This window comes from Nothobranchius furzeri, chromosome 3, assembly GCF_043380555.1.
Source record: "Nothobranchius furzeri strain GRZ-AD chromosome 3, NfurGRZ-RIMD1, whole genome shotgun sequence".
NCBI lineage: Eukaryota > Metazoa > Chordata > Actinopteri > Cyprinodontiformes > Nothobranchiidae > Nothobranchius > Nothobranchius furzeri.
In genome coordinates, this window is record NC_091743.1 from 92,285,669 (window position 1) to 92,310,668 (window position 25,000).

At 44.9% G+C, this 25,000-nt stretch overlaps 1 protein-coding gene across 2 annotated transcripts in view; it reads left to right on the forward strand.

The window, feature by feature from the left end:
• The window catches only part of nbas (NBAS subunit of NRZ tethering complex), a 283,815-nt gene that overhangs the window by 121,881 nt on the left and 136,934 nt on the right, over positions 1 to 25,000 (forward strand). For both annotated transcript variants that reach the window (XM_054733731.2, XM_054733732.2), the window contains exons 34-41: positions 2,921 to 3,034; positions 4,118 to 4,275; positions 4,586 to 4,669; positions 6,619 to 6,795; positions 7,649 to 7,762; positions 9,461 to 9,584; positions 15,515 to 15,591; positions 17,291 to 17,428. In XM_054733731.2, the coding sequence (XP_054589706.1) occupies positions 2,921 to 3,034; positions 4,118 to 4,275; positions 4,586 to 4,669; positions 6,619 to 6,795; positions 7,649 to 7,762; positions 9,461 to 9,584; positions 15,515 to 15,591; positions 17,291 to 17,428 (986 nt within the window). The remainder of the gene's footprint in view (positions 1 to 2,920; positions 3,035 to 4,117; positions 4,276 to 4,585; positions 4,670 to 6,618; positions 6,796 to 7,648; positions 7,763 to 9,460; positions 9,585 to 15,514; positions 15,592 to 17,290; positions 17,429 to 25,000) is intronic.

The following is a 25,000-nucleotide window of genomic DNA, read 5'->3' on the forward strand; positions in this document are numbered from 1 at the left end:
TATCAAATACAGACCATTTACCATTTACCATATCCACTGCCATAATTAAGCCATGAAAACACACCGCTGCACTTTTGGAACATACTGGGAGCAAATAAGCCGTTGGGTCACACGTAAGCTTCATATATATGAAATCGCATCGCTGCAGTATTTTTATTTAGAAAATTACCAGGGATTTTTCAATAAAATCACGTGATTTCCTGTCTAGCCCTATGTTAACTGCTAACTTGACGTGTCCCAGAAGCGGCTCGCGGTAAAAATAGAACTCAGTCCTTTCTTTAGGCTTCTGGGATGCGCCTGAAAATTGATGCGTCGCGGGTGGTTTGAAACACCCCATTGGCTATAATGGATTCTATTTGAAGCAGTGATGTTGACGTTGATGCTTTCTGTGTGAAACCGGGGTTAGTGCTCAAGAGACACGGCAACCTCACGCTTACCGATGGTAAACAGTAGCTACGTTCCTCCATCCTTTATTTTGAAAGGAGAAAAACTGACAACCACGCAGCTGGCTGAGAATGAAATATGTTTCAGTATAACCTTCCTTCCAATAGAGCTCCGGGAGCTGACGTCACTTCTCCCGGCATGCAACAGTTCAAATCGAAACGGCGCCATATTGGCAGGCAGAAGCCCGCAGCTGGACTATTTGTTATTGTCAGAAAACTCAATCAGACAGGAAATATGGTAGATTCCTGTTGTGCCCCAGGATGCAGAACAGACACGGACGACATAAGGAATGAGCCATCTACAGGATTCCCCAAGATCCGGAGCGCCGCAAACGTTGGATCATTGTAATAAAACGCGCTAGTGACCGGGCTGAAATGAAACTGTGGGATCCCGAGAGTAAAGGTTTTCACTTATGCAGCGACCGCTTCATATCAGGTACTTAAACCAACGTTTCCTCAACTGTGTATGGTATTTATTTTAAATGCTTTTATTATGATTCTTAGTGGGCTTCCTAAACTTATTTTGGCGTGGCTTTTCCTGTCTTATTACTCATAGCAACAAGTAAACATCACGTAAAACGTTGCCTCGTGAGTTCTGCGTGCTGCCGTTTACGTGTTTTATGATCACAGCAATTGACCGGCTAAGCTGTATTTAATTTTTAACCAATGGTTGATCAGTTGTCAGATCACACATAAAAAGCACTTTGGATTGCTGTTATCTGTCTCACCGAGACAGATCTCAGACAGATCCTGAGACGCTCCTGCCTGACATATTTATTTTATTCACGGAAAACAATCAAACTAGTGATTTCTCTTGGCGTTCAGTTTATACATTCAAACAGCACAGCACTCTATTTAAACTACTTACATGTACATCTATGTTATTTGTCTATCCATACATTTTCATCCGCTTATCCGGAGTCGGGTCGCGGAGGCAGCAGCCTAAGTCGAGAGTCCCAGACTTCCCTCTCCCCAGCCACTTGGGCCAGCTCCTCCAGGTAAATCCCAAGGGGTTCCCCGGCCAGGTCCGGTAAGAAGTCCGCTCCGACAGCTTCTGGCGTTTTTAAAAAGTATCCCAGGGGCACGGTAAGGGTCGGAGATGTTTAGTCTATTTAATTTCTGACTATATAAAACAATTTATTCGGTTTTAAAGTGTGAAGTAAACTCCGACGAAGTAAAATCCAAGCTGATCCCGTTCACGTTCATGGTTAAGATCCGTGTTTGTTTAGCTTCTTTTACCTGCCAATATGGCGTCTACTAACTGAGAGTCACGTGGGGTCCGGAGCTCTATATGATGAGTCATTAGACTGTTTTTATTCTAGCATATTGCACCTTTAAATTAAAATGCAGCTAAAGGACATTGATAGCCAGGTCCTTCTCAAAAAATTAGCATATTGTGATAAAGTTCATTATTGTCTGTAATGTTCTGATAAACATTAGACATGGCACCCCAGACCATCACTGACTGTGGGTACTTGACACTGGACTTCAGGCATGTTGGCATTTCCCTCTGCCCAGTCTTCCTCCAGACTCTGGCACCTTGATTTCTGAATGACGTGCAAAATTAGCTTTCATCTGAAAAAAGTACTTTGGACCACTGAGCAACAGTCCAGTGCTGCTTCTCTGTAGCCCAGGTCAGGCGCTTCTGCCGCTGTTTCTGGTTCAAAAGTGGCTTGACCTGGGGAACGCGGCACCTGTAGCCCATTTCCTGCACACGCCTGTACACGGTGGCTCTGGATGTTTCTACTCCAGACTCAGTCCACTGCTTCCGCAGGTCCCCCAAGGTCTGGAATCGGTCCTTCTCCACAATCTTCCTCAGGGTCCGGTCACCTCTTCTGGTTGTGCAGCGTTTTCTGCCACACTTGTTCCTTCCCACAGACTTCCCACTGAGGTGCCTTGATACAGCACTCTGGGAACAGCCTATTCGTTCAGGAATGTCTTTCTGTGTCTTACCCTCTTGCTTGAGGGTGTCAACGATGGCCTTCTGGACAGCAGTCAGGTCGGCGGTCTTACCCATGATTGTGGTTTTGAGTAATGAACCAGGCTGGGAGTTTTTAAAAGCCTCAGGAATCTTTTGCAGGTGTTTAGAGTTAATTAGTTGATGCAGATGATTAGCTTAATAGCTCGTTTAGAGAACCTTTTCATGATATGCTAATTTTTTGAGATAGGAGTTTTGGGTTTTCATGAGCTGTACGCCAAAATCATCAATATTAGAAACAATAAAAGGCTTGAACTACTTCAGTTGTGTGTAATGAATCTAATATATATGAAAGTCTAATGTTTATCAGTACATTACAGACAATAATGAACTTCATCACAATATGCTAATATTTTTAGATGGACCTGTATGTAGGGAAATTAGTGCAGAAGCTGCTCTAATGCTCAAAAGAATGCTGTCCACTTGTCAAGATTTAGAAAAATGAGACGTTAGGTGTCCTAGTTGGGGTGTAAGTGTGTTTGTGTGTTTGTGTTTCCAGGTGATAACGAAGCAAAGCGAAGAGGTCAAGTATTGACCTTGTTAGCAGAGCAAGCTCTCAAATGTCTGGACTTCAAGGCTTCCTACATCCACTGTCAGGACCTCATTGCTGCAGGTTTGTGGTCAATGCTGAGGCAAAATCCAGTACGAAGCTGCGAAGAAGCTCCAGATTTTTCTAAATTATCATCCTGGTGATAAATCAGTAACGTTTTAGTAAACGAAACTGGTATTTTTCTAATATTTCCTCACTAACTGGCATCGTTGTCAAACCAGGGAGCTTTAAGTGATCTTAAAATGAACTCTAAATGAAGATGTAGGTTTCTGGCTATTTATAGAGCTCATGTAATATAATGAGGAGGAAAGATCTGTCTGATGATAAAAAGCATGAACTAGTGCAATAACTTGTAAGAGCAGCCGCTGACATTTTGCAAAAGCCAAAAGAACGAGTCGCGTTTTAGAGTTAGAATCATTTCAGTCTGTCGGATTAATAAAAACAAGGGCTTCCATTAAAAAGAACAAATAGACGGCAGTTAAAAGGCTCCAAAGTCTATAAATTCAGCAACGCAGAGTCCTCTGAAGGCTGACTGGTTTACAAAATCACAGTTTGTTCATTTCTAAGTGCAGTTTTAGATCATTAGTAAGTCTGTTTAGTCGTCCTGTAAATAGTTCCCCGTGGATGTTGGCTGGGTTGTACTTTACGTTTGGCTGTTTTTGAATTTCTCCCAAAGGGAATGAAATAACAAATTAAAATGAAAGCATGAATGAACGGTGCATTTATATAGTCAGTGATGCATCTCTGCGTCTCTGTTTCCAGTTACTGAAGTTTTGCACGTCAGGAAAACGCGTCTTTCTGAGAGAGACGCTATGATCAGATAAGACGCAGCTTTCCGTCTTTTACCGCAGACGGATTATTAGAATTTTTGTAAGAACAAAGTCAAGGTGGCACGTTGAAACGAGATAACGCTGGAGTGATTGGAAGCACGGCTACTACAGAGCTGATACCTGCATCAAGGTTACATTACTTTTAGTGTGTATTAATATCCCACAGGCTGGTACGGTCACATATTATTATATAATCCTCAGTTTCACTGCGAGTGTTGATCACTGCTGTTATTACGGAGATAGAGGAACGCCCTTCTCATGTCTGTATTGTCCTCCTCTTGCTGTCATTTCCTTCGTTCCTTTCTTCTCCCTCCAGGTTACAGTCCGGCGTGGGGCGTGTGCAGTCTGCTCGGACAGTGCGAGGGTTACGCGGACCTGGAGGCTCGGCAGAAGCTGTTAGCCTTCGCTCTCACTCACTGTCCCCCGGACAGCATCCACGCCCTCCTGGCTGCCTCCAGCGACCTGCAGACTCAGGTCAGTGACAAAAGCATCCAGTCAGATCTGACTGTTGTGTGTGTCGTGCTCACGGTTGTTTAAAGAGTTTTGATTCATTTACTTGACAGTGTTGGGATATTTCGTTTGTAAAAGCAGAGTTGAGCTCACCTACGGGGTCTGTTCATGATAATCCCGAGTTAGATGTCTAATTTCATGACCTTTAACCCCAGAAACGTACTAATGTTCATTCTACCCATGCTTTCTCTCCACTCCATATTTGAATGTAAACAAACGGCGCCAGTGTCAGCTCCTTTCATTTAAAACCTCCACTCTTCTACCCAACGTGCAGGTGTTGTACCACGCCGTCAACTATCAAATGGAGCCTGTCATCCCAGAGGCTGAACAGGAAGTGGAAAACACCGGCCTTCTAAGGGTTTGTGACATTCTGAAGTGTCTGGTGGGGGTGGGGGTGTGTGGTGGGGGTGGGGGTGGTGGTGTTTAGAGCCCTGCACGGAACTAAAATCTGAGCCCGTGTCCGGCCCGGCCCGAGGGGGTGGAGCCCCAACCCGACCCGGCCCAAAAAGGTTTTCAGGATTCTCTGGATCGACCCGAGCCCGACTTTTTTTTTAACCAACTAAATGAAAACTAAGTGCGTCAATCCTGACCAGTGTGTTAAAAGACGTGCAGGATCCGATCCATTTGTTTTTCCCTCGTTTACCGTCACGGAGATGACGGCGCACTGGCTCTGGTGGTAATCAAGTTAAATTTGATCTCTTTCCAACAATTTTCACAAGAAAACAGAACAGTTCGCGGGTTGCCGACCCCCGGTACAGCCTATAAAATGACATGTTGAGGACGCAAACTCAATACATCTCTTTTATTGTGAGGTAATAATTGCGCCGAGTTTTGCGGTTGCGGGCGGGAGTAGACATGCACGCTGCAGGTGCGGGCGGGAGTGTAACACACACACGTTGCAGTTACAGGCGGTAATGGTCAGAAATCCAGCGGAGCGGGCAGGAGCGGGATGAAGAAAACAGTCCCGCGCAGAGCTCTACTGCTGCGTTTCAGTCAGGAGTCGGCAACCCGCGGCTCTTCCATCCATCTGATGCGGCTCTCTGTGCTTGTAAAATAATGAATGGATATTTAAATAAAATGCTTTATATTTTACTGCATTAATTTTACATCTGTAAGCTAATTCTAAATGTAAAGATTGTCTGTGTAAACCTGAACAGGTCCAACCCGGTCTTACTGTGAGACCGGGTTGACGCGTCACGCTTGTGCGTAATCATAGGCGCTTCCTGAGCTGAAGAGGATGTGAGATTCTGGGATTCTCCTCAGACGGCTCCTGGATGTGTCGCCTCATTGGAGACAGGAACAAGCGCTATTCAGCCAAAGTTTCATCATCAGGGAACATTTTCTAAGTGACAAGTCTCTCTGAGAGACCGGGTTTGGAAAACACTCGCTTCAGTGGGAGGAATCTTCCCGCATGTGCTCTGGTTCTGCGACGCGCTCCAAGCCCCTCTCCACATCTTCAGCTCGCTGTGGACCTTAAGTAGTACACGCTGACAGCGAGCTGCGCTGAGCAGCTCAGATGTTCAGATGGGAATCTTTTCTTGGGTGATTTAGTGTTTCAATTTTTTTTAATTAATTCGATTAAAAATAAAGGCGCCCGAACCAAGGGCCTAGGGCTTCAGTGCAGGGCTCTAGTGTTGTTGGTGGGGGGGTCTTTGGTCGGGTTTCATCAACCTTTATGAGAACAATAATAATTAAAAATGAATCGCGTGTCACATGTCTTCATTTGACCAATCACAGTCACAGAGACAGTGTGCCAAACCTGGGGGTGGGGGTTAGTTGTCACCTTTTTCACACACGTGTGCAGGTTTGCTGTGTGAAACAACACGTGCACGCAGACCGAAGAGTCAGCTCTGCTGGATGAGTCTTTTGTTTAGACACGAACTCCAGCTTATAGACTGATTCAGATTCATGCAGACTGTGATTCATTTGAGACAAATATGAATGACAACATTCTTTAAATGAAACCTTTGCAGTCAAAAACGTTTTTCCCCACACCAGCACTTGTTTACAGACATTTCTGTTTGTGTAAACCTGCAAATAACAGCCTCCAGGTTGTTTACAGGACATTTCTTATGAGTCAGGAAACAATTACCGTAAATCTCATAAAACACAGATCATGCAGCCAACTCAAGAGTCGTACAACCGTTGCTGCTGCAGGTGCAAAGTCTCCACTCAAGTTTTTCACATTCAAATCACCATTTCTACATGTTGGAAACAAAATGGCAAGAAGAACAGCTAATGATGCCGTTGCAAATAAAACCACAGTTCTTTTAATTTTCCTTTTATTTTCTCACCTCTTTTCTCCAGACCAGCACCCCTTCCAAGGGCTCTGCTGTGGGGACAGCAGGTGACCTGCTGCACAGGACCACCGCAAAGACCATGAAAGTGCTGTCCACCACTGGACTGACCACCAAGGCTGTGCTCTCTGCAGTCAGTGACCACCGCTGGTGGAAGGAGTCCCTCAGCTACCTCCATCCTCTCCCAGTAAGAGCACGCCGACTGCTGATGCCAGTAAGCTGGCGTGCAGAACTTTGAGATAGAGACACAGCTCCAGCTAGAGGTTATATTTTATTTAACTCCTTGGTTATAAACTTATAGTGTATCTGCCTGTGCGTTCCCATCTTTTGTCTTCGTACTCAGACTTGATCTAAAACAAATCCAGAGTTCACGTTGTGCATCATTAATTTACTCTCCTGCTGAATATTTCAGAGTTTACGCTGGCAGGCGGTCACCACGATGCTGTCTGCTGGGGCGGGGCGTGTTGTCACGGGTTTAAGAGAAAATATGCGGATTGTTGCCAAGTGTGTGTGTGTGTGTGTGTGTGGGGGGGGGGGGGGCGTGGGTGTGTGTGTGTGTGTGGGTATGGGTGTGTGTGTGTGTGTGTGTGTGGGTATGGGTGTGTGTGTGTGGGTATGGGTGTGTGTGTGTGGGTATGGGTGTGTGTGTGTGGGTGTGTGTGTGTGTGTGGGTATGGGTGTGTGTGTGTGGGTATGGGTGTGTGTGTGTGCGTGTGTGTGTGGGTGTGTGTGTGTGTGTGTGTGTGTGTGTGGGTATGGGTGTGTGTGTGTGTGCGTGTGGGTATGGGTGTGTGTGTGTGCGTGTGGGTGTGGGTGTGTGTGTGTGTGTGGGTATGGGTGTGTGTGTGTGTGTGGGTATGGGTGTGTGTGTGTGGGTGTGTGTGTGTGTGTGTGGGTATGGGTGGGTGTGTGTGTGTGTGTGTGTGTGTGTGTGTGTGGGTGTGTGTGTGTGTGTGTGTGTGTGTTAGGGAGAGAGAGAGCAGGGTGGTTGTGCTGAGGGCACCTTGTGAAAGTTTAATGATGTTTTGATGGCTCCACAGGGTCCCGGCACAGGGGCCGGCAGCCAGGAAGGGGTGTGTGGAAACTCCAACCTGGAGCTCCAAGGCTGCAGCCCCTTTTATCAGGACCTCGTGGAGGACCCCTACGTGGACCCGGTGAGCGGCTCAGGACCATTTTGTGTCACGCCTCACTATTTCATACCTCGGGCCATCTTCGTAAAAAGCAGAAAATGTCTGAGTGGACGTATGGCTCGGGGTGTTTAATTAGATTTTTTTCTTTTCTCCCCCGATGACTTAAACATTCCTTCAAAAACAGCATGGAGACAAAATGAATATTGATTTCAGGCTAAGTAATTGTTGTGTCAGAAGCACTTTGGGAGCACTAACGTCACGCAGAAGGAAGCATAATTCCAGAACTGAGTGTGCAGGAGTCAGCAAAACTCAGAATGGCCCAAAATAAGGTGCCAACTTATCGTGCATGTGTGCAATAGAGCAGGACAGGTGTGTGTGAACCATGGAGTTGTGGGAATTAAAGAAAAGCAAAAGAAAGAAATTAGTTTTTATTTTTTTATTTAACCTTTATTTACCCAGGAAAAAAGTCCCATTGAGATGTAAAAGCTCTTTTTCAAGGGAGTCCTGCAGCAACCCTAACCCACACACACATACAAGACATCATTTACTATTTAAACTTGCACGAAAACTATCTAGAATAAAAAATCCAAGTAAAACGTTTCAAACTTTAAACAAGCCCAAAAATAACAACAGTTGCATGTTATTGAGTTGCTCTCAAGATTTCTTAGTTTAGATTTAAAAACATTCAATGAAATAAAATCTGTCGTCTTCCATTTTTCCTGCAACTCATCCCAAGCTGACGGCTGAATGGGCAACAGCTCTCTTTCCAAGTTCGGTACGTACAAACGGGACCGAAAGCAGCAACGTGTCTCGTAGACGACGAGAATAACCACCTGCAGTTTTCATTTGAAGTAGGGAAGTCCTGCAGGAAGGTAGCAGACCAGGTAGCTGGTATAGAAGCCAGAGGCTGAGCCCGGCCTAGCTGCAGGTGCCGAGGGCTGGACTGGGCGTGGCAACCAGGCCTGGTGGCTGGTGCTCAAACGAACCGCAGCAAAACTAGAAAATTTCTACTGCTTATTTCCTGTTGAACCTTGAGGAGTTTAAGTTCTGTGAGTCCAGAGGTGAGTCCAAAAATGATAAATAAAAATAAAAACTGCAGAAAGTTGTGCTTTTCTGGCGGTTTTCTTCCTCCTTCTCTTCTGGTGTTCTCCTGTCAGCGAGCCAGCTGCCGCATGACTGCAACGAAAACGAGTAGATTGACCTTCCTACTAAGAAAATAGTCACCCCAGGCCTAAAGACACACATCATTCAGCTAGCTGAAGGAGTGGACACGAGGAGAAACAGAAAAGGCCAAGCTGTCTCCTCTTGTGATGTTTTAATAGGCCTCTTCAAATCTCCTCCTTCACCTCATCTCCAGCGTTGATCCAGCTTCCATCATCCGTCTAACAATAACTGCTGCCTGCCTGCGTCCGTCTGTCTGTGGCGGATCAGCGGGATGGTTTTTCTTTACCATAAACGTCGCAGCAAATAGAACAAGAGCAGAGGCAGAGAAAGAGACAGGTTTAGAGATAAATGCAGACACGGCGATGAATGGAGAGATAAAGACAGCCGGCGTTGAAACTCCGAGGCCGGCCATCGTCCGCCGCTCGCACACTTGGAGAACACGCTGCACAATAATCGTAAAGCTGCTCTGTCATCCTCACCACATCTCTTGCTGCTTTTCCTTTTGATACGTGTTTCTGTGTTTAACGAAAAGTGCTTCATCACTCTGTGTGTGTTTAGACTCAAGATGTTTATTCGTCCTACAACGAGATGCCGCAGGAAAACTTTGCCGAGGTCTTGTTGAGGACGGGGAAGTTGGCTGAGGCCAAAAGTGAAGGGAAGACCTTGTTTCCTGCTACAGAGGGTAAGAAGTGGCTGCAGAGGCCTCAATGATCAGCAAAAACAAGTAAACATGTAATCAAAGCTCCACCACTAGGTGGCGATAAATCCCAGTTTTAATCCAACGTTTAAGACCTTTTCAAATCTGTTTCTTTCCACTGGATCACTTTCCCACACAAGATTGTTATAAAATGTTTGATTGTTGGTTTGTGCTAACGTGTTGCTGCGTGTGCACTTCTCGTGGAAAATTTACAGAAAAAGTAAGACTCACAGACCAAATAGTCGACACCTTTTAGGGCATCGGTGCTGTTGTGTTTTAGTCTTCGTTTCTTTTCTGACTGCTGCATGAACGCACAGACAAGGCTATATCTATCTGTCTGTCTATCTGTCTATCTATCTGTGTACAGTAATCCCTTGTTTATCGCGGTAGATGTGTTCCAGACCTGGCCGCGATAGGTGAAAATCGGCGAAGTAGGGACTCCCAGCATGCCCCTCGCGGGGATTCCCTTCACGTCGCACCTACGTCACAAACCGCGGCTATAAACGGAAGTCGCCTTTCCAGCTCACCACTCAGTCATCGTTTCTTCAGATTCATGATCAGAGTTTCCAACCTACCGATCAATCCAACGAACTATCAGCTCACAGTAAGTTCTCTTACTTACTTCTGGAAAGCCCGGCATTTCCGTGTCACTTCGTTGACGCTCGAACGCTCGGGGGTTTCCTAGATCAGCCGGCGTTTCACCGACGCTATCACTTCCGCGTCTGTGAAACCACGCGCCCTATTGGATTATCGTATGATCACATTCTCTTTTTGTGGGTAAAACTCAAGAAAAATTTTTTTTAACTTGTTTTTTTTTAGTTTTATTACAAAAAGTGCATTTTATGATGAAATTGATGAAAAAAAAACTAGAATTTCTTGATATTTCGCATAGAAAAATACCGCGAATCAGTGAAAAATACCGCAAATCTGCGAATTCCCCCTGAAAAATGCTCCAAAGAAAAAATCCGCGAAGCAGCGAATCCGCGATGAACGAACCGCGAAGTAGCGAGGGATTACTGTATCTGTATATCTGTCTGTCTGTCTGTCTGTCTGTCTGTCTGTCTGTCTGTCTGTCTGTCTGTCTGTCTATCTATCTATCTATCTATCTATCTATCTATCTATCTATCTATCTATCTATCTATCTATCTATCTATCTATCTATCTATCTATCTATCTATCTATCTATCTATCTATCTATCTATATGTCTGTCTGTCTGTCTGTCTGTCTGTCTGTCTGTCTGTATATCTGTCTATCTGTCTGTCTGTATATCTGTATATCTGTCTATCTATCTGTTTGTCTGTCTGTCTGTCTGTCTGTCTATCTATCTATCTATCTATCTATCTGTCTATCTATCTATCATCTATCGTCTGTCTTTCTGTCTGTCTGTCTGTCTATCTGTCTGTCTGTCTGTCTATCTATGTATCTATCTATCTATCTATCTATCTATCTATCTATCTATCTGTCTGTCTGTCTGTCTGTCTGTCTGTCTGTCTGTCTGTCTGTCTATCTGTCTGTCTATCTATCTATCTATCTATCTATCTGTCTATCTATCTATCATCTATCGTCTGTCTTTCTGTCTGTCTGTCTGTCTATCTGTCTGTCTGTCTGTCTATCTATGTATCTATCTATCTATCTATCTATCTATCTATCTATCTATCTATCTATCTATCTGTCTGTCTGTCTGTCTGTCTGTCTGTCTGTCTGTCTGTCTGTCTGTCTGTCTATCTGTCTGTCTATCTATCTATCTATCTATCTATCTGTCTATCTATCTATCATCTATCGTCTGTCTTTCTGTCTGTCTGTCTGTCTATCTATGTATCTATCTATCTATCTATCTATCTATCTATCTATCTATCTATCTATCTATCTATCTATCTATCTATCTATCTATCTATCTATCTATCTATCTATCTGTCTGTCTGTCTGTCTGTCTGTCTGTCTGTCTGTCTGTCTGTCTGTCTGTCTGTCTGTCGATAGGTAGGTCGGTCGGTCGGTCGATATATCAATCGATCGACATATCGATCTGTCTGTCTGTCCAGTCCCAGTTGAGAGCTAGAGATACATTTCTCTTATGTCCCACAGGCACTTTAATTTAATTATATATTCATAATAATTGTAAAATAAATTTAGTTCTGTCTAGAGGTGGCTCATATCCTGTCATCCACAATATTTCCATTAATTTTTTCTTGTCCAGAGAATAAAATCTATCATGTTAAGCTCAATTCATGATGCATCCTCTAATCTAGATTACACCCCTTATTCCGCACTCTTATTTTGACCTCACTGCTCCTTGTAGCTGTTTCTTGACAATGCGGGGAGGGGTTTGGCATAAACAAAGCTCCGGTCGGCAGCCATGGTGAACAAGCTCGCTTAAGGACGCACGAACTTCCCCAACTAATAAAAGCCACAAAGCCAAATGCAAAGTTTAGAGCAGAACGTTGACCCAGAGGTTCCGCATTCGAGCAGACACGTGGGAATTTATGTAACAACCACTTGGAGACTCAGCAATTTAGTGGCTAATGCTAGCGGCTAGCCGCTATAATCCATAATGTTGTCCTTTTTCAAAGATTCATAATTGTTTATGTCCGCATCTTAATGCATTTGTTATTAGATTATTTTCCTCAGCTCTACCGAGCACCCCACCTAAACAAACCAACACACTGCCTTAAACTTGCTCTGATTGGTTCAACGGTGCGTCTGTTTTGCTGACAGAAACAGACTACCAAATAGAAAAAAAGTGTTCCCGTCCAGAAATAATGGCGCAGGTGATAGAGTGCATATAGACAGTTCTACGATCAGCGAGCTTTGATAGATCAGCACGGCCCTACCCGTGAGGTCTGGAGCATAACTGCGTTTTAACCTCGCACTGATGCAGGTAGCAGGTTGCGTCTTTGTTCACATACTTGCTGCTGCACTGTACATAGTACTGGAGTGTTCCACTGGGGGGCACAGTAGAGAACTCAGACCGGGTTTGTATGGTCCAACCAAAACAAACATGGTGTCAATAAGAAGAGATCTGTAACTGGTTCATTTTGATATAACGGCAGAAAGAAATATATCAGTGGTATCGTAGATGGTATGAAAGACCTCTAAACCAGAGACGGAGTGACAATGGTGGCACTGGTGTTGTCAACTCCGCCTACTGGTTATTCATATATTGCCACGTTATTTTCGGGGGATGCACACAAACAACGCTTCAAATCAAGTGTATTCCAGGCCTAAGAAACCATGGCATCTTTTTGTTTTATCCTATTGGGTAAAGAAGGCCAGAGGCTAACGTTAAAACATCTCAAGCTTTTTTCTATTACCTACAACTTGATATTTCAGTGAAAAGTATTAATCTACTCATCAGCTTGCTGTGTGTGACTTGTCATTGCTTGTCATCTCGAGTCTACTGGCGCTGATCTGTAAGTGGCATCCGTTGCTCAGAGTGGGCTTGTTTGTTTTGATGTTTGGTCTGCAGTATCCACATTTGACCACAAGATGTCAGTCTTACCTCATGCACCTTTAATGTTTTTCCCTCCAATAAAAAAACTGATGTTACCTTAGTTTACCTGTGGATGAACCACAAGCTGTGGGATTTGCAGCAGGTGCAGTATCCCCTCCATTTTTGCTTTTTCTCATCTGTCTCACCTCTGTGTGGGACAACACTGAGAGAAATGGCCTCAAATTGGTAATGAATGTGTCGTCACGCGTCCCACGTCAACGTAATTAATGACTCATCGCTGCGGTGATGAGAGAGAGATAGCACCGGGTCAAAACAGCAAGGCCGCACTGTGATGGAGCACAGCTGCTGAACAGGATAACGCCACGACAAAAATAAAGAGCAAACGTGTTCTTGTGCACACGTAAAGGAATTCAAGGCACGTTTTTTCTAGAGCATGCTGTGTCGTCAGTATGCACGCACACACACACACACACACACACACACACACACACACACACACACACACACACACACACACACACACACACACAGCTCCAACCAAACACAGGCTGTTTCACGACACTGTTGTCATTCAGATGGAAACCCCCCTTGCCCCTTAAAGTCACCTTCCCACTGGAGCCGCTCGGGAAGTGCGACGTGTTGAGAAAGAGGAAAGGCCCGGTCTGGACGGCAGCGTGTCCGATAACAAGCTTCGATTAATGACCGGTGCATCCGCACGCCACACCAGTCGTCCTCAAAAACAGACCAGGAGATGGCCTTTGAGAAAATAAATGTATTGATTTTTCACCTGACCCCGATAAGGCGGAGATAATTAATGATGACACAAGTGGAAAGAGACTTGATGCGATTGAGCCGTGCAAGGTGCACACACAAGCTCTTGGTGTGAGCGCGCGCACACACACACACACACACACTGCTCCAAACTAGTCTCCCACTCCGCATTGGCTGGTGCCTCTGGCTGCGTTCGGACCGGGCCATAATCACTTGTTTTCCACACAGCCTGCACAGGTGACATAGTAATAAGTCTCGCCGTGCCGCTAACAATCTGCCAGATTTAGCTGACGCAGAAGCAGAACAGCAAGTGCATGTGGTGACACACACACACATACACACACATGCACTCACCCCGTCTCAGGCACATCCCTTCCTCTTCTGTGAGGTGACTCTTTATCAGTTTACCCCTTCATCTCTCTCTCAAGCAGAAATATTGCGTGCTTTAAAGTCGGGGTTATCTCCTTTTGAGCGTGTGCATGCGCCTGTGTGTGTTTACCCCTCTGGTAATCCCTGTCCCGATGGTATCGGTAACTTTAGAGAGGCATGTAATCAGCTCATTCTGAGGTGTAGCTCATTGAAACCCAGGGGGTAGGAGAGGAGGAGGTGGGCTCCACCGCTGCTCTCACACACACCTTGCAGAACGCGGCGTCCATGATCTACGCTTGTTTCCTGACAAGTGCTGGCTTCTTTTCCCAATACAAAGTTGGTTTTGTCCACTTGTGTCTGCATCCTCCTACTGAATCTCAGTATTTGTTTGAGTGAGGAATTGAAAGAATTTGTCAGCAGCTTGTTCTCACGACAGCACCACCACCACACGCCAAGCCCCGTCTCTGTTGGGCCGCATCAGGATGCAGAGAAGATCACTTCCTGCTGACACAAGCCTCGGCATGAGGTCAGCACGGCCATAATAAGGCTGTGCTGACCTCATGAAGGCTGACATTCCAAATCAGCTCAAAAGCATCGATTTACCAAACAACACTTATTGTTGTGATATTTTTGCCACGTCTTTGTGATGGAAGTGCTCGTCTGCCTCCACCCGCCTCTGACGGCTCACCTCACCTTAGTCCTGCTTCCATTCTCTCTACTTATGACCCCCTCTCGCTCTGTGGTGCAGCATCCAGTAAACCTTTTTCCATCTGATTCTTTGTTTTTCAAGCATCAGCGCTCCTGCTCCCGAGCTTCTGTAGCAGCTTTTCTCTACTTTTGCAGCAACTTTCTTCCTTATTGATTTTAACGTGATGACAGGAAAAATTCACCACCAGACAGCGGAAGTCTGTTAGTGAGTGCAGTCTTTAACTCAGTTAGGCGTCTGTTTAATTCATCATAATGTCAGTATGGACCAAACGAATCAGAATAAGAATTGTATTTCCTTAACTGAGGGCCTGTAGGGCAGACCTGCTGTTAGACAACCAAGCCCCGCCGGCGCAGATGTTGTTCCCTCGGGATCCATCCAGGATTCCTTATGAGCTATAATGATGAACCAGTTTCTGTTCAGTGGAGACATTATCCTGTAACACACGTATGCAGGCATACACCACAGCCCAATAGGACAATTTAGTGACGAGTTATGTTCATTGTTCAACAAATACTGGATAATTCTTCTTGTCCTAGAGGCCAGAGGTTGGTTCTTTATTCCCAGCAGCTAATTTAAAATGTTTGTCCTTCTTTCTCTCATCCCTCAATTCTTTTTAGTTTTGCTGCAGCTGGCCAATGATGCCTTTCCCAAGGACATGATGCTGGCTTTGTCCTACTTACTGGCCCTGCCTCAGGTGGATGAGACACACACACACACACACACACACACACACACACACACACACACGCACACGCGCACACGCACACGCACACACACACACGTGTTTCCTGATGAGGACATTTAATGTCCGTTTGTGTTTTTATTTTATTTCATTTTAGTTACCAACGGCTCCTTTATGAATGACTCATAATCATTTCTATAGCGCCTCGTGATTTTTATTTTGAGAGGCGCTATAGACATGATATTTTCTTCTTCTTCTTAACATTGTAGTGACATCTATCAATGACCGACGTATGCAGCATCCTCTAAAAATCTTAACAAAATAAAGAAATGGACTGCTGGTGAGATCCAGGGTACATGTGACGGTGAAATGGTCCTCGTTTGTTGTGAAGTTACTTCTTCCAGCTTAAAGTAACTCTGAGCAGTTTCCTGCTCCTCTGCCCTGCTGGTTGAAAGTGGAATTACAACTGTCACAAACAACCCTGCCACAGCTGTAGCTAGTGCTAACAATGAGCTAACAGTAACATGAGCCAACTAATACTAAAAATAAATAAATAAATAAAAAAACCACGAAGTAAAAAGATCCACACTGTTGGAATAAAATATTATTACTTACAAGTCCAGTAGCAACAAAGCCAGGGCACCATCAGTCCGTGATTTTGTAGCCTCCTTTAGCTCCCTCAAACTAGCATAGGTCGTGCTGATGTTCACTCTGGTTTTAGCTCTTTGCTTCACCTCCAAAGACATTTCGCTTAATTTTACTCCCAGGCTCCACCATGATGCCAACAAAAAACAAACTTCTTCTTTTTGTGCTTTTTGTTGATGATTGGTGAATTGAAAAGCTAATTGCTAGCATTACGGCTAACAACTCTGAAGCACATAAAGAGATCCCCCTATAGAAACCTTACAAAACTGTTAAGTGAGGTTTTTGGTAAGCAGGGTGCTGCAGAGTGCTGTCAAATATGAAACTGGTCAAGTTTCTAACTCCACAATCACTGAGATCAATGTTACAGCTCTAGCTTAGAGTTTAAAATACTATCTTGTGTTACTTTAATTCTTGATCAGATGGCCCCTGGAAACAGGAAATCCATTTTAAAAGGTCATTTGAAGTGTGTTTCTGTGTAAAAGTCATAATTAAATGCATCTCAACTGCTGAGGATCACCTACCTAAAGACATTTTACTTCTGACAGAAGGGCTGGACAATAAATCGAAAATTTATCGTTATCGAAATTTCTGACTCTTATCGAGATAATTTTTCCCAAATCAATAAATTTGATAATAAAAACATGAAAAGATGTGTGTAGGCTGGCAACCTTCATGTCCCTTTAAGAAGCTGTACCATGTAAAAATGTGACTCAAAGTAATACACGCGACAGCCCCATCTAGTGGACAACTTTTGTTGCTGCGCATACCTGTAGTTATCGTCCATTTATCGTTATGGAGGTGAAATCCTCCATATATCGTGATGCTGACTTTGGGCCGTATCACCCAGCCCTATCTGGCAGCACTGATGAGCTGATAGTCCAAGTTTAACCAAGACCAAATCATTGCTGCTTTCTTTCATCACTTCTAGTCTAAAACAAGAATCAGTGGTTTATGCTTTATAAAAAATCCTTCACATCATAACAGTTTTTAGTTTAGGACATGCATATACTGTCAATGTAAACAGGTGTGTTGATTGTGCCTCACAAATGGTCTCCTATACATGCAGGTATTAGATGCCAACCGGTGTTTTGAGAAGCAGTGTCACTCTGCCTTGTCACTCCAGTTGGCTGCTTACTACTACTGCCTGCAGATCTACTCCCGCCTCATACCCTGCTTCAAGGACAAGAACCACACACTCTACCAGGTCTGCATGGATAACCAGTTCTGTCTGATTCTTGTTTTGCTTTGCTGAAATGAAAATCAGTCCTAAATCTTGCACGTTTCTGCAGTAGCTACGAATAGTCAGTCATTAAAAAGGGGATCAAGCATGGTCGGAGAGCTGAAGTCGTAGAAGTTTGGGGCAGAATCTACTAATGACAGGGATTAGTCAGATGGATAAAACCATCTAGTGTTTAGCTTTGAGCACATAAATACAGCACTGATCTGTTTGGAACAGATTAGCTTTTGAAGGGTTTTCTCGACACCTAAGAGGCTCAGAGCAGGTTTTAGCTCTTAAGGCAATGTCTTATTACTGGTAGGAAGGTGTCCCAGGGAAACGCTGTCGTCCACGCTGAAAGTCTATTACAGCGTTGCCAGAGGACAGGCAGAGCGAAAGCCGGTAGGTGGGTGATAGTGATGGGTAATGATTTCCATCAGATACAGGGCAGGGCAGTCCTCTTTAAGCGGTGCGAGTTCAGTTGTTTTTGACCAACTGGTACCATTTCCTGCCCAGGCCAACCGTCGAACTTCTGAAGACACATTTGTGTGTCGTCAGTTCTAACAGAGTATTTCTCATGTGTGGTATCACCTTTGTGATGTATGTTGGAATATTTGGACTTCTCCAAACGCTGATGATTCTGTCCGGTGATGCATCTTGCTTGTCAGGTTTGAACTAGAAATTCCTTATGATGAAAAAGCACAATAATATGATGAGCTTTCATTGCTGGCCACAGCAGCTTGTTCAGTATCTCAATTTGATCATGAACATGATGATTCTGCACAAATCTCCAGGGGCCTCATTTATCAAGCTAGCTTACGCACAAAACGGGGTCAGAAAACTGCGTAAGCAACTTTCCACGCATACTTTGGGATTTATAAAGAAAACTTATCAGAAAAATGTGCGCAACTTTAAGCTGACTAAGGACCTGGACATGGCGAGCACCTGCAGTGCTGCTGCTGAGAAGATACAGTTATGAAATCCTGCAGCATTATCACTTGCACACACACACACACACACACACACACACACACACACACACACACACACACACACACACACACACACACACACACACACACACACACACACACACACACACACACACACACAGCCTGAAGTGCAGAATATCAGCAGGGGGACAGAGTGAGACAGAACATCATGCGTGTGTGACAGTGTGTGTCCTGTCACTGTGACCCGATTGATCATGTGTCCTGGCTACTCAGTCAAGTGAGATCTCTGTTTGGGTGACTGGTTAGCGTGTGTGACTTTCACCCAAGAGTCTGGGGATCGAATCCTGATTGGACCTTTTTTTTATACCCGCCACAGATCTCTCTGAAGAAGTCAGCATTGACGGCTTCAGCAACGCTGTGCCACTCCGTGGATTTTCTATTATTAGTTTTGCAAAAGCACTTCCTTTCATTTCTCCACCTCACCCACAGGTGCCTCAACTTCTGCTTGTGAAATTGCGCTTCCTTGATCTGCCTTGATCTACGGTCGCCATGTCATTGGCGGAGCGCTGCAACAGCCGGCTTATGTATATGCATGAGATCCACAAGGCACTTTGCATTGACCATTTATGGCAGTAAGTGGGCGTGGTGAGGGCGGGATGTGACTAAAAAGCAGCTGAGAACCTTTCTAGTTGGTCTCTGATTTATGAAGCGGAGGCTGCGTGCAGCTGTGCGTCCTCCATGTTTGATAGATCATAAACCTGCTTGGTGTAAGAACTTTTGTTTTGCTGAGCTTAAGTACGGTTTTAGTAAGGATTCTACGCCATGTTTGATAAATGAGACCCCTGGACGTTAAAGGTCACTCTGAGTTTTTCGTGCAGGCTGAACATGAAAATAGTCTCCTACATCTATCTCCTGCATTAGCTTCTAATAGAAAATGGAAGGTGAAACTCAATTTCATTTGGTAAACCTGGCAGATCTATGTCACACTGTCACTGAACACACATGGACTTATCCATTTTGACTCGCGACGGGGAATGCTGTTGTTGGTTTAGCGCCCCGGAAACAACAGAGAACATTTTGACTTGTAGAAGCTAACCGTTAGCATTAGCATCTTCACAACATGGCAGAACTCCTCCAGGCTTGTGTTATTTTCGGAAGTAAAACATTAATGATGCAAAGAAAACAGTCGCGTTGCTGTTATCCAATCAGAGGTGAGATGTCCAAGCGATAGGAAGTAAAACTCTAACTCTTGCTTTCTGAAGCTCAGCTGGGATGTGGGTAACTGCTAGCTCCTGGAAATGTCGCACCAGTATATTTCCCCCCCTGAGTGCGACTCACAAGGCATTCATTCCTACTAGAGACCACCGCAAATGTATTGATTAGACGAGTGAACCACACCTTTAACTCATTCACTGCCATTGATGACTAAAGTCATCACTGGCATGTTTTTACTGTGTGGGTGTCGGAACGAGCCCCCGCACCGAGAGAGCAAACATCCCAGCTCTAAAGCCGATCTTCTTCTGCATATGACACACGTCACGTGATCAGGAAGCAGAACGTCCATGTGTAGGAGATCGTTTTGGGCCGCTGCTGTAAAAAAAAAGTGAGGCACGAACCGGAAAAGCTTCTGCCGATCACAATTCGACAACGGATTCTGAAAGAAGGGATAACACTCGAAACGCGCTGATTCTTCCTGATGTAAGAGGTGAGTCTCCGCTTCGTTTTAGTAGTTTTGGCGTTGACATCATCCTACTGCTTAACATTCTTTGACTCTTAAAAAAACAGTGAAAACCGTGAGAAACACTGGCAGCGAAGGGCTCTTCTGATCAGGAAACGGCTGGCAGTGCATGAGTTAAAATCCCAAGCCAGTGTCAACGAGCAGTTTCTGTGTTTAACAGGATAAATAAAGAGAAAAAACACATTTGTAGATTAAGCAGCTCCCAGATTTTTTTGGACATAGTCACAATCAGCTGTCAGAGACATAAATGAGAGCGTCATCTGCAAAGTGTTGGACTCATCACGATACCTGCACCACAAATGCTGTTAGAGCAGTGCTTCTGTTAAACCAGACTGCTTTGGCTTATAAAACTGAAATGTGCACAGTTTAGAGATGCTGGTATATAATACCTGCCCATCTCCCTATTAAATTCCTTACATTCCACATTGGTTTATTGTCGTAACAAAATGCACCAAACTAATTCAGTTATTGCCTTCTGTCGGGTTTCCAGAGCAGGGGTGGGAGTGAGTTGAAAATGGCATCTGCTTTGTGTTCTCTGGCGGGTTATCTCCGATCGGGGGCACGCCCCACTCATTAACAACCACTGCTTTAAACTACATTTTTATGGTTTGGATTGAAGAAATCTGCATAATTTCCTGTTTTGGTAGACTTTCCAGTTGAAGGTTATTCTGTCTAAAATGCCCGTGTCAAGGACAAACATGACTGAATATTAGAATAATGTGAGTGTGATACAATGAAATCTATTCGTTTATAGTGAAACATCACAATGACTTGATATTGATATGGTATCACTGTGGGGTTGTATACTGTTGATCTAAAGTGGAATGACCCAGTGGAAACAGCAATTTTCCATTTTAGAGCAGTTTGAAATCGTTAAAGGTAGGTCAATTATGGACATTAGTTCCACATACTTTCTACAATAGTTTTATTGTAAATGACATCATTGCTTTCATTTTCTTGGTAATAAAATAAGGAAAGACTGGGTGTGAGAGAGAAATCAATGTAAGTGGGGGGGGGGGGGGGGGCACAATGAGTAGTAGAGGAAATAGTTCTGACCTTTCGTCCTGAGTGGACTGAAGCTCTCATGAGTTTTACTTCAGGTAGAAGGAAGAGGTAAAGTGTCGGAATAAAGGAAAGAAGCTGAAAAAGTGGAAGGAAAGAGGCCAGCACAAGTGGATAAGTGTGTCCCGGTTGACACTCAAGGTCAGAGCTGTGCACAGAGACGTGCACGTGCACATCCCTGCCCACACAAGTACACTAACAAGTTACAATCAATGCTCCGTGCACGTTTTCACACCGACACACACATCCCTCCTTCCTGCATCTTAATGGCGGTAATCACTCCCCAACCTCCTGCCTCAAGTAAAGTTCAAGTCCATTAACTATAAGTGTGTATACCGCCGCTCCTCCTGCTCTCTGGTCAGAGCTCTTTTCAGGTCTCTGAGCTAACGTCTTCAGTTTTTAACTTGCCGTCCACATCTTTCCTTCCATTTGGGTGTTCTGAAGTGAGCAGGTGCTTTTTATCGTTTTGTTCCAGGTCTTCCTGTTACTCAACTCTACTGATGGAGTTGTCGCAACTTTAAAGGGTGATTGAAGCAAGAGGGAAGAAAATGTTTCAGCGTTCACCTTTTTCATTTCTTCCACGTTCACTTTTATCAGACCTTTTTCCATCCGTCTTTCAAAATCAAGCTTTCTACGGCACTGACCACCTGCAGTCCTTAGCTCGTAGAAAATAGAACCGGCGCGTAAGGGTCGCGACATGCTGCTCCCGAGACGCGGCGACTCGCGCCGCTGACGGCTCCGGTGGAAGCGGTTCTGTTGACCACAGCGGTTCCTATCAGCAGCTATGACGTGCTGCTGACGGCTCCGGTGGAAAGCCGGGGTGAGTCCCTGGGTGATGCCATATTAGACGCCATGTTTTTCTACGGGAGCCCGTGAGGACAAAAACCCTTTACTCATTTGTAACAAGCGGCGACAAAGCTTTCACCATTCCTAAACATGGTTGTTTTACACATTTACCTCTTCACTGATGTGCTTGTCATTTCTCTGGAGGTTGCACTCCTGGGGATTTTTGACCCTACTTGCCATCCGTTGGTAAGGTCTGACGTGAACACAGAAATACTGCTTACCTGCGATGATTTAGGTATGTACTGCCCCCGTGACTAGGGAAAATACACACCGTCATTTTAGAGTAGATTGATCAGAAATGACTCATGAAGCATTATAGGGCTGAAGAAAGGTGAAAATAATATTGTTTTACGTGTAATTATTTGAGATATGAACTTGGGACGGATGCACTCGACGCCATAGTCCGTCCTGGCAAGCCTGCTGGAGCGCGCTCACAAGGACGGGCGGAGTTGAGCTCTCTTGAACATCCGTCTGTCAAGACGTAGAACCCAAGTTTGTGATGGGTCAGGACGCCGCTGTCGTCTACAGCGCCGCCATTGTGCCCTCACAAAGAGAGTCGAGGATATCTAGCAGCAGACGAGGAGCGGCTTGAAGAATACCTCGCAGAAAAACCCCTAGTGTTACCATTTTCCCCGTGACTGGAGGAGTGAGAAGAAACACAGCAAGCCTTTAATTTGTGGACGGAAATGACGGGAAACGTGGTATTAGAGGTGGCGAGTGCATGAAGAGGTGGAGGAGAACGAGGGACAGATTAGTCCGTGTTAAAAAGTCTTTTAAATACAAAAGAACACAACATAATCGCATATCCACCCACCCGTCCATGCTAATGGTCTCCGTCCCTCATGGAGCTGACGGAGAAGTCAACATGATGCCAACAGTGAGTTGGTAATGGGTCCGTCTGCATTCAGCCACAGACAAAATCTGGAGAAATCTTTATTGAAGTATTTCTGAATACTTTAACGGATGCTTAAGGAATGAAATGATTAATGTTGTAATAACTGGAGATTTTTCTAATTGATGATTCATTTCCACATTTCTGCAGAGATCATGTTCTGGTCTGATGTAGATGCAGTAAAACGTTAAATGTAGTCTAGAACAAGCGTTCATATAATACCAAACACATCATCCTGTAGAGTACTTAAGTGAAATTATCTGTTTACTTCTTTACCACACGTTCACTTTCTCTGCAGTCATCCAGCACTTCTGCTTTTGTCCTTCAATCAGCCTCTGTGTTCACCCGCTATCTGGCGTGCTGTCCACATCCCTCTGGCTTTATCCTTAAGGGCACACATCATACATCCAGCAATATCTAGTCTCAGATAAGTATGGCAGGGTGTAGTTCTGTTCTACGCACACACACACACACACACACACACACACACGCACACACACAGCTTTGCATTGCAGATTAGGTTACCAAAAGAAAAATATGTTGCGTTCTCAAGTGTGTTCTGATGCACGCGTGTGCATGAACCGTCTGTGTGTGGTGTCTTAAGGATTCCTGCAGGCTAGCATGTTTGCGTGCATTTCAGAGTACAATCTGTTTTCCTGTGACAGTGAGCGGTGTGTGTGTGTGTGTGTGTGTGTGTGTGTGTGCGTGCGTGCGTGCGTGCGTGCGTGCGTGCGTGTGGTGTGTGTGTGTGTGTGTGTGTGTGTGTGTGTGTGCGTGCGTGCGCGCGCGCGCGCGTGTGTGTGTGTGTGTGTGTGTGTGCGTGCGTGCGTGCGTGCGTGCGTGCGTGCGTGCGTGCGTGCGTGCGTGTGCGTGTGCGTGTGTGTGTGTGTGTGGTGTCAAGCTGTCTCCGAGTGTTTCCCGCTCTCTACCTGAAGAGCAGTAGCACTGTCTCAATAACTCTCATGCTCTTTCAATTATCTTGTGACTCTCACATGATTTCCTACGCTGGCAATAAGACACCAAACACTCAAGCCCCTGAAATCATCTGGTTGCAAGTAGAAGCAGAACCCTCGGAGGATCTACTGGAGGTGTTTGACGTGTTGTAAGCCTCACCGAGCATCAGTTGTTTCAGCCCTCTGCATCAGAAGAGAAGATGGTCACGGTTAGAATCAGGGCCCATCATTTACCGAAGCGTATCGCTGCATTTCATATCAAGTTCAGCTCAGCCACTGTTAAACCAATTACTCTTGCTCCTTGTCTGTAAACCCGACCGTCACAGCCGGGTTTAGTACGTTCACTCAGCTTTAGCCCACACATAGAATGGATTTATCTTCAAAGATAAACTGTGGATCCCTTAAAGACATTTTCTTCATCTGTCCACAAAGTGATCAGTGCTTCCTAACCCTTTGTCCTTGAGGACCGCCTTGAGTGTCCAAGATCAGACATTTTATTGTTTAGACTAAATTAGGCATCACACCAGATTTCTACCCCACCGTGCCTGCTGGTGGTGGTCGGAGGGACCGGTGGCGCCAGCGCTTGGCAGCCTCGCCTCTGTCGGTGCGCCCCAGGCTGGCTGTGGCTACCTCGTAGCTCACCCCCACCAGGGTGTGAATGGGTGAATGACTGATTGTGTTGTAAAGCGCCTTGAGGGGCTCCAGGACTCTAGAAGGCGTTATATCAAATACAGGCCAGTCACCATTTACCTTTAAATGGGCTGCATGGTGGTGCAGTGGTTAGCACTGTTGTCTCGCAGCACGAAGGTTGCAGGTTCGAAACTCGGCTGCAGCCTTTCAGCGTGGAGTTGCGTGTTCTCCCCATGCATGTGTGGGTTTCCTCCGGGTACTCCGGTTCCCCCACAGATCACAACATGCCCTATGGGTTATAGATTGTAAGTCCCTTTTTTATAAAAGCGTCTGCTAAATAAATAAACATAAACATAAATAAACATAAACCTTCATAACTGGATCAGATCACAGGCATTGTTATGTTAGAAAATGTGATCATTTGTCTTATTTTTAGAGTGTTTGGATTTGCTGTGAGCCGTCTTGAATCGGGGCGGCTCCAAAAGT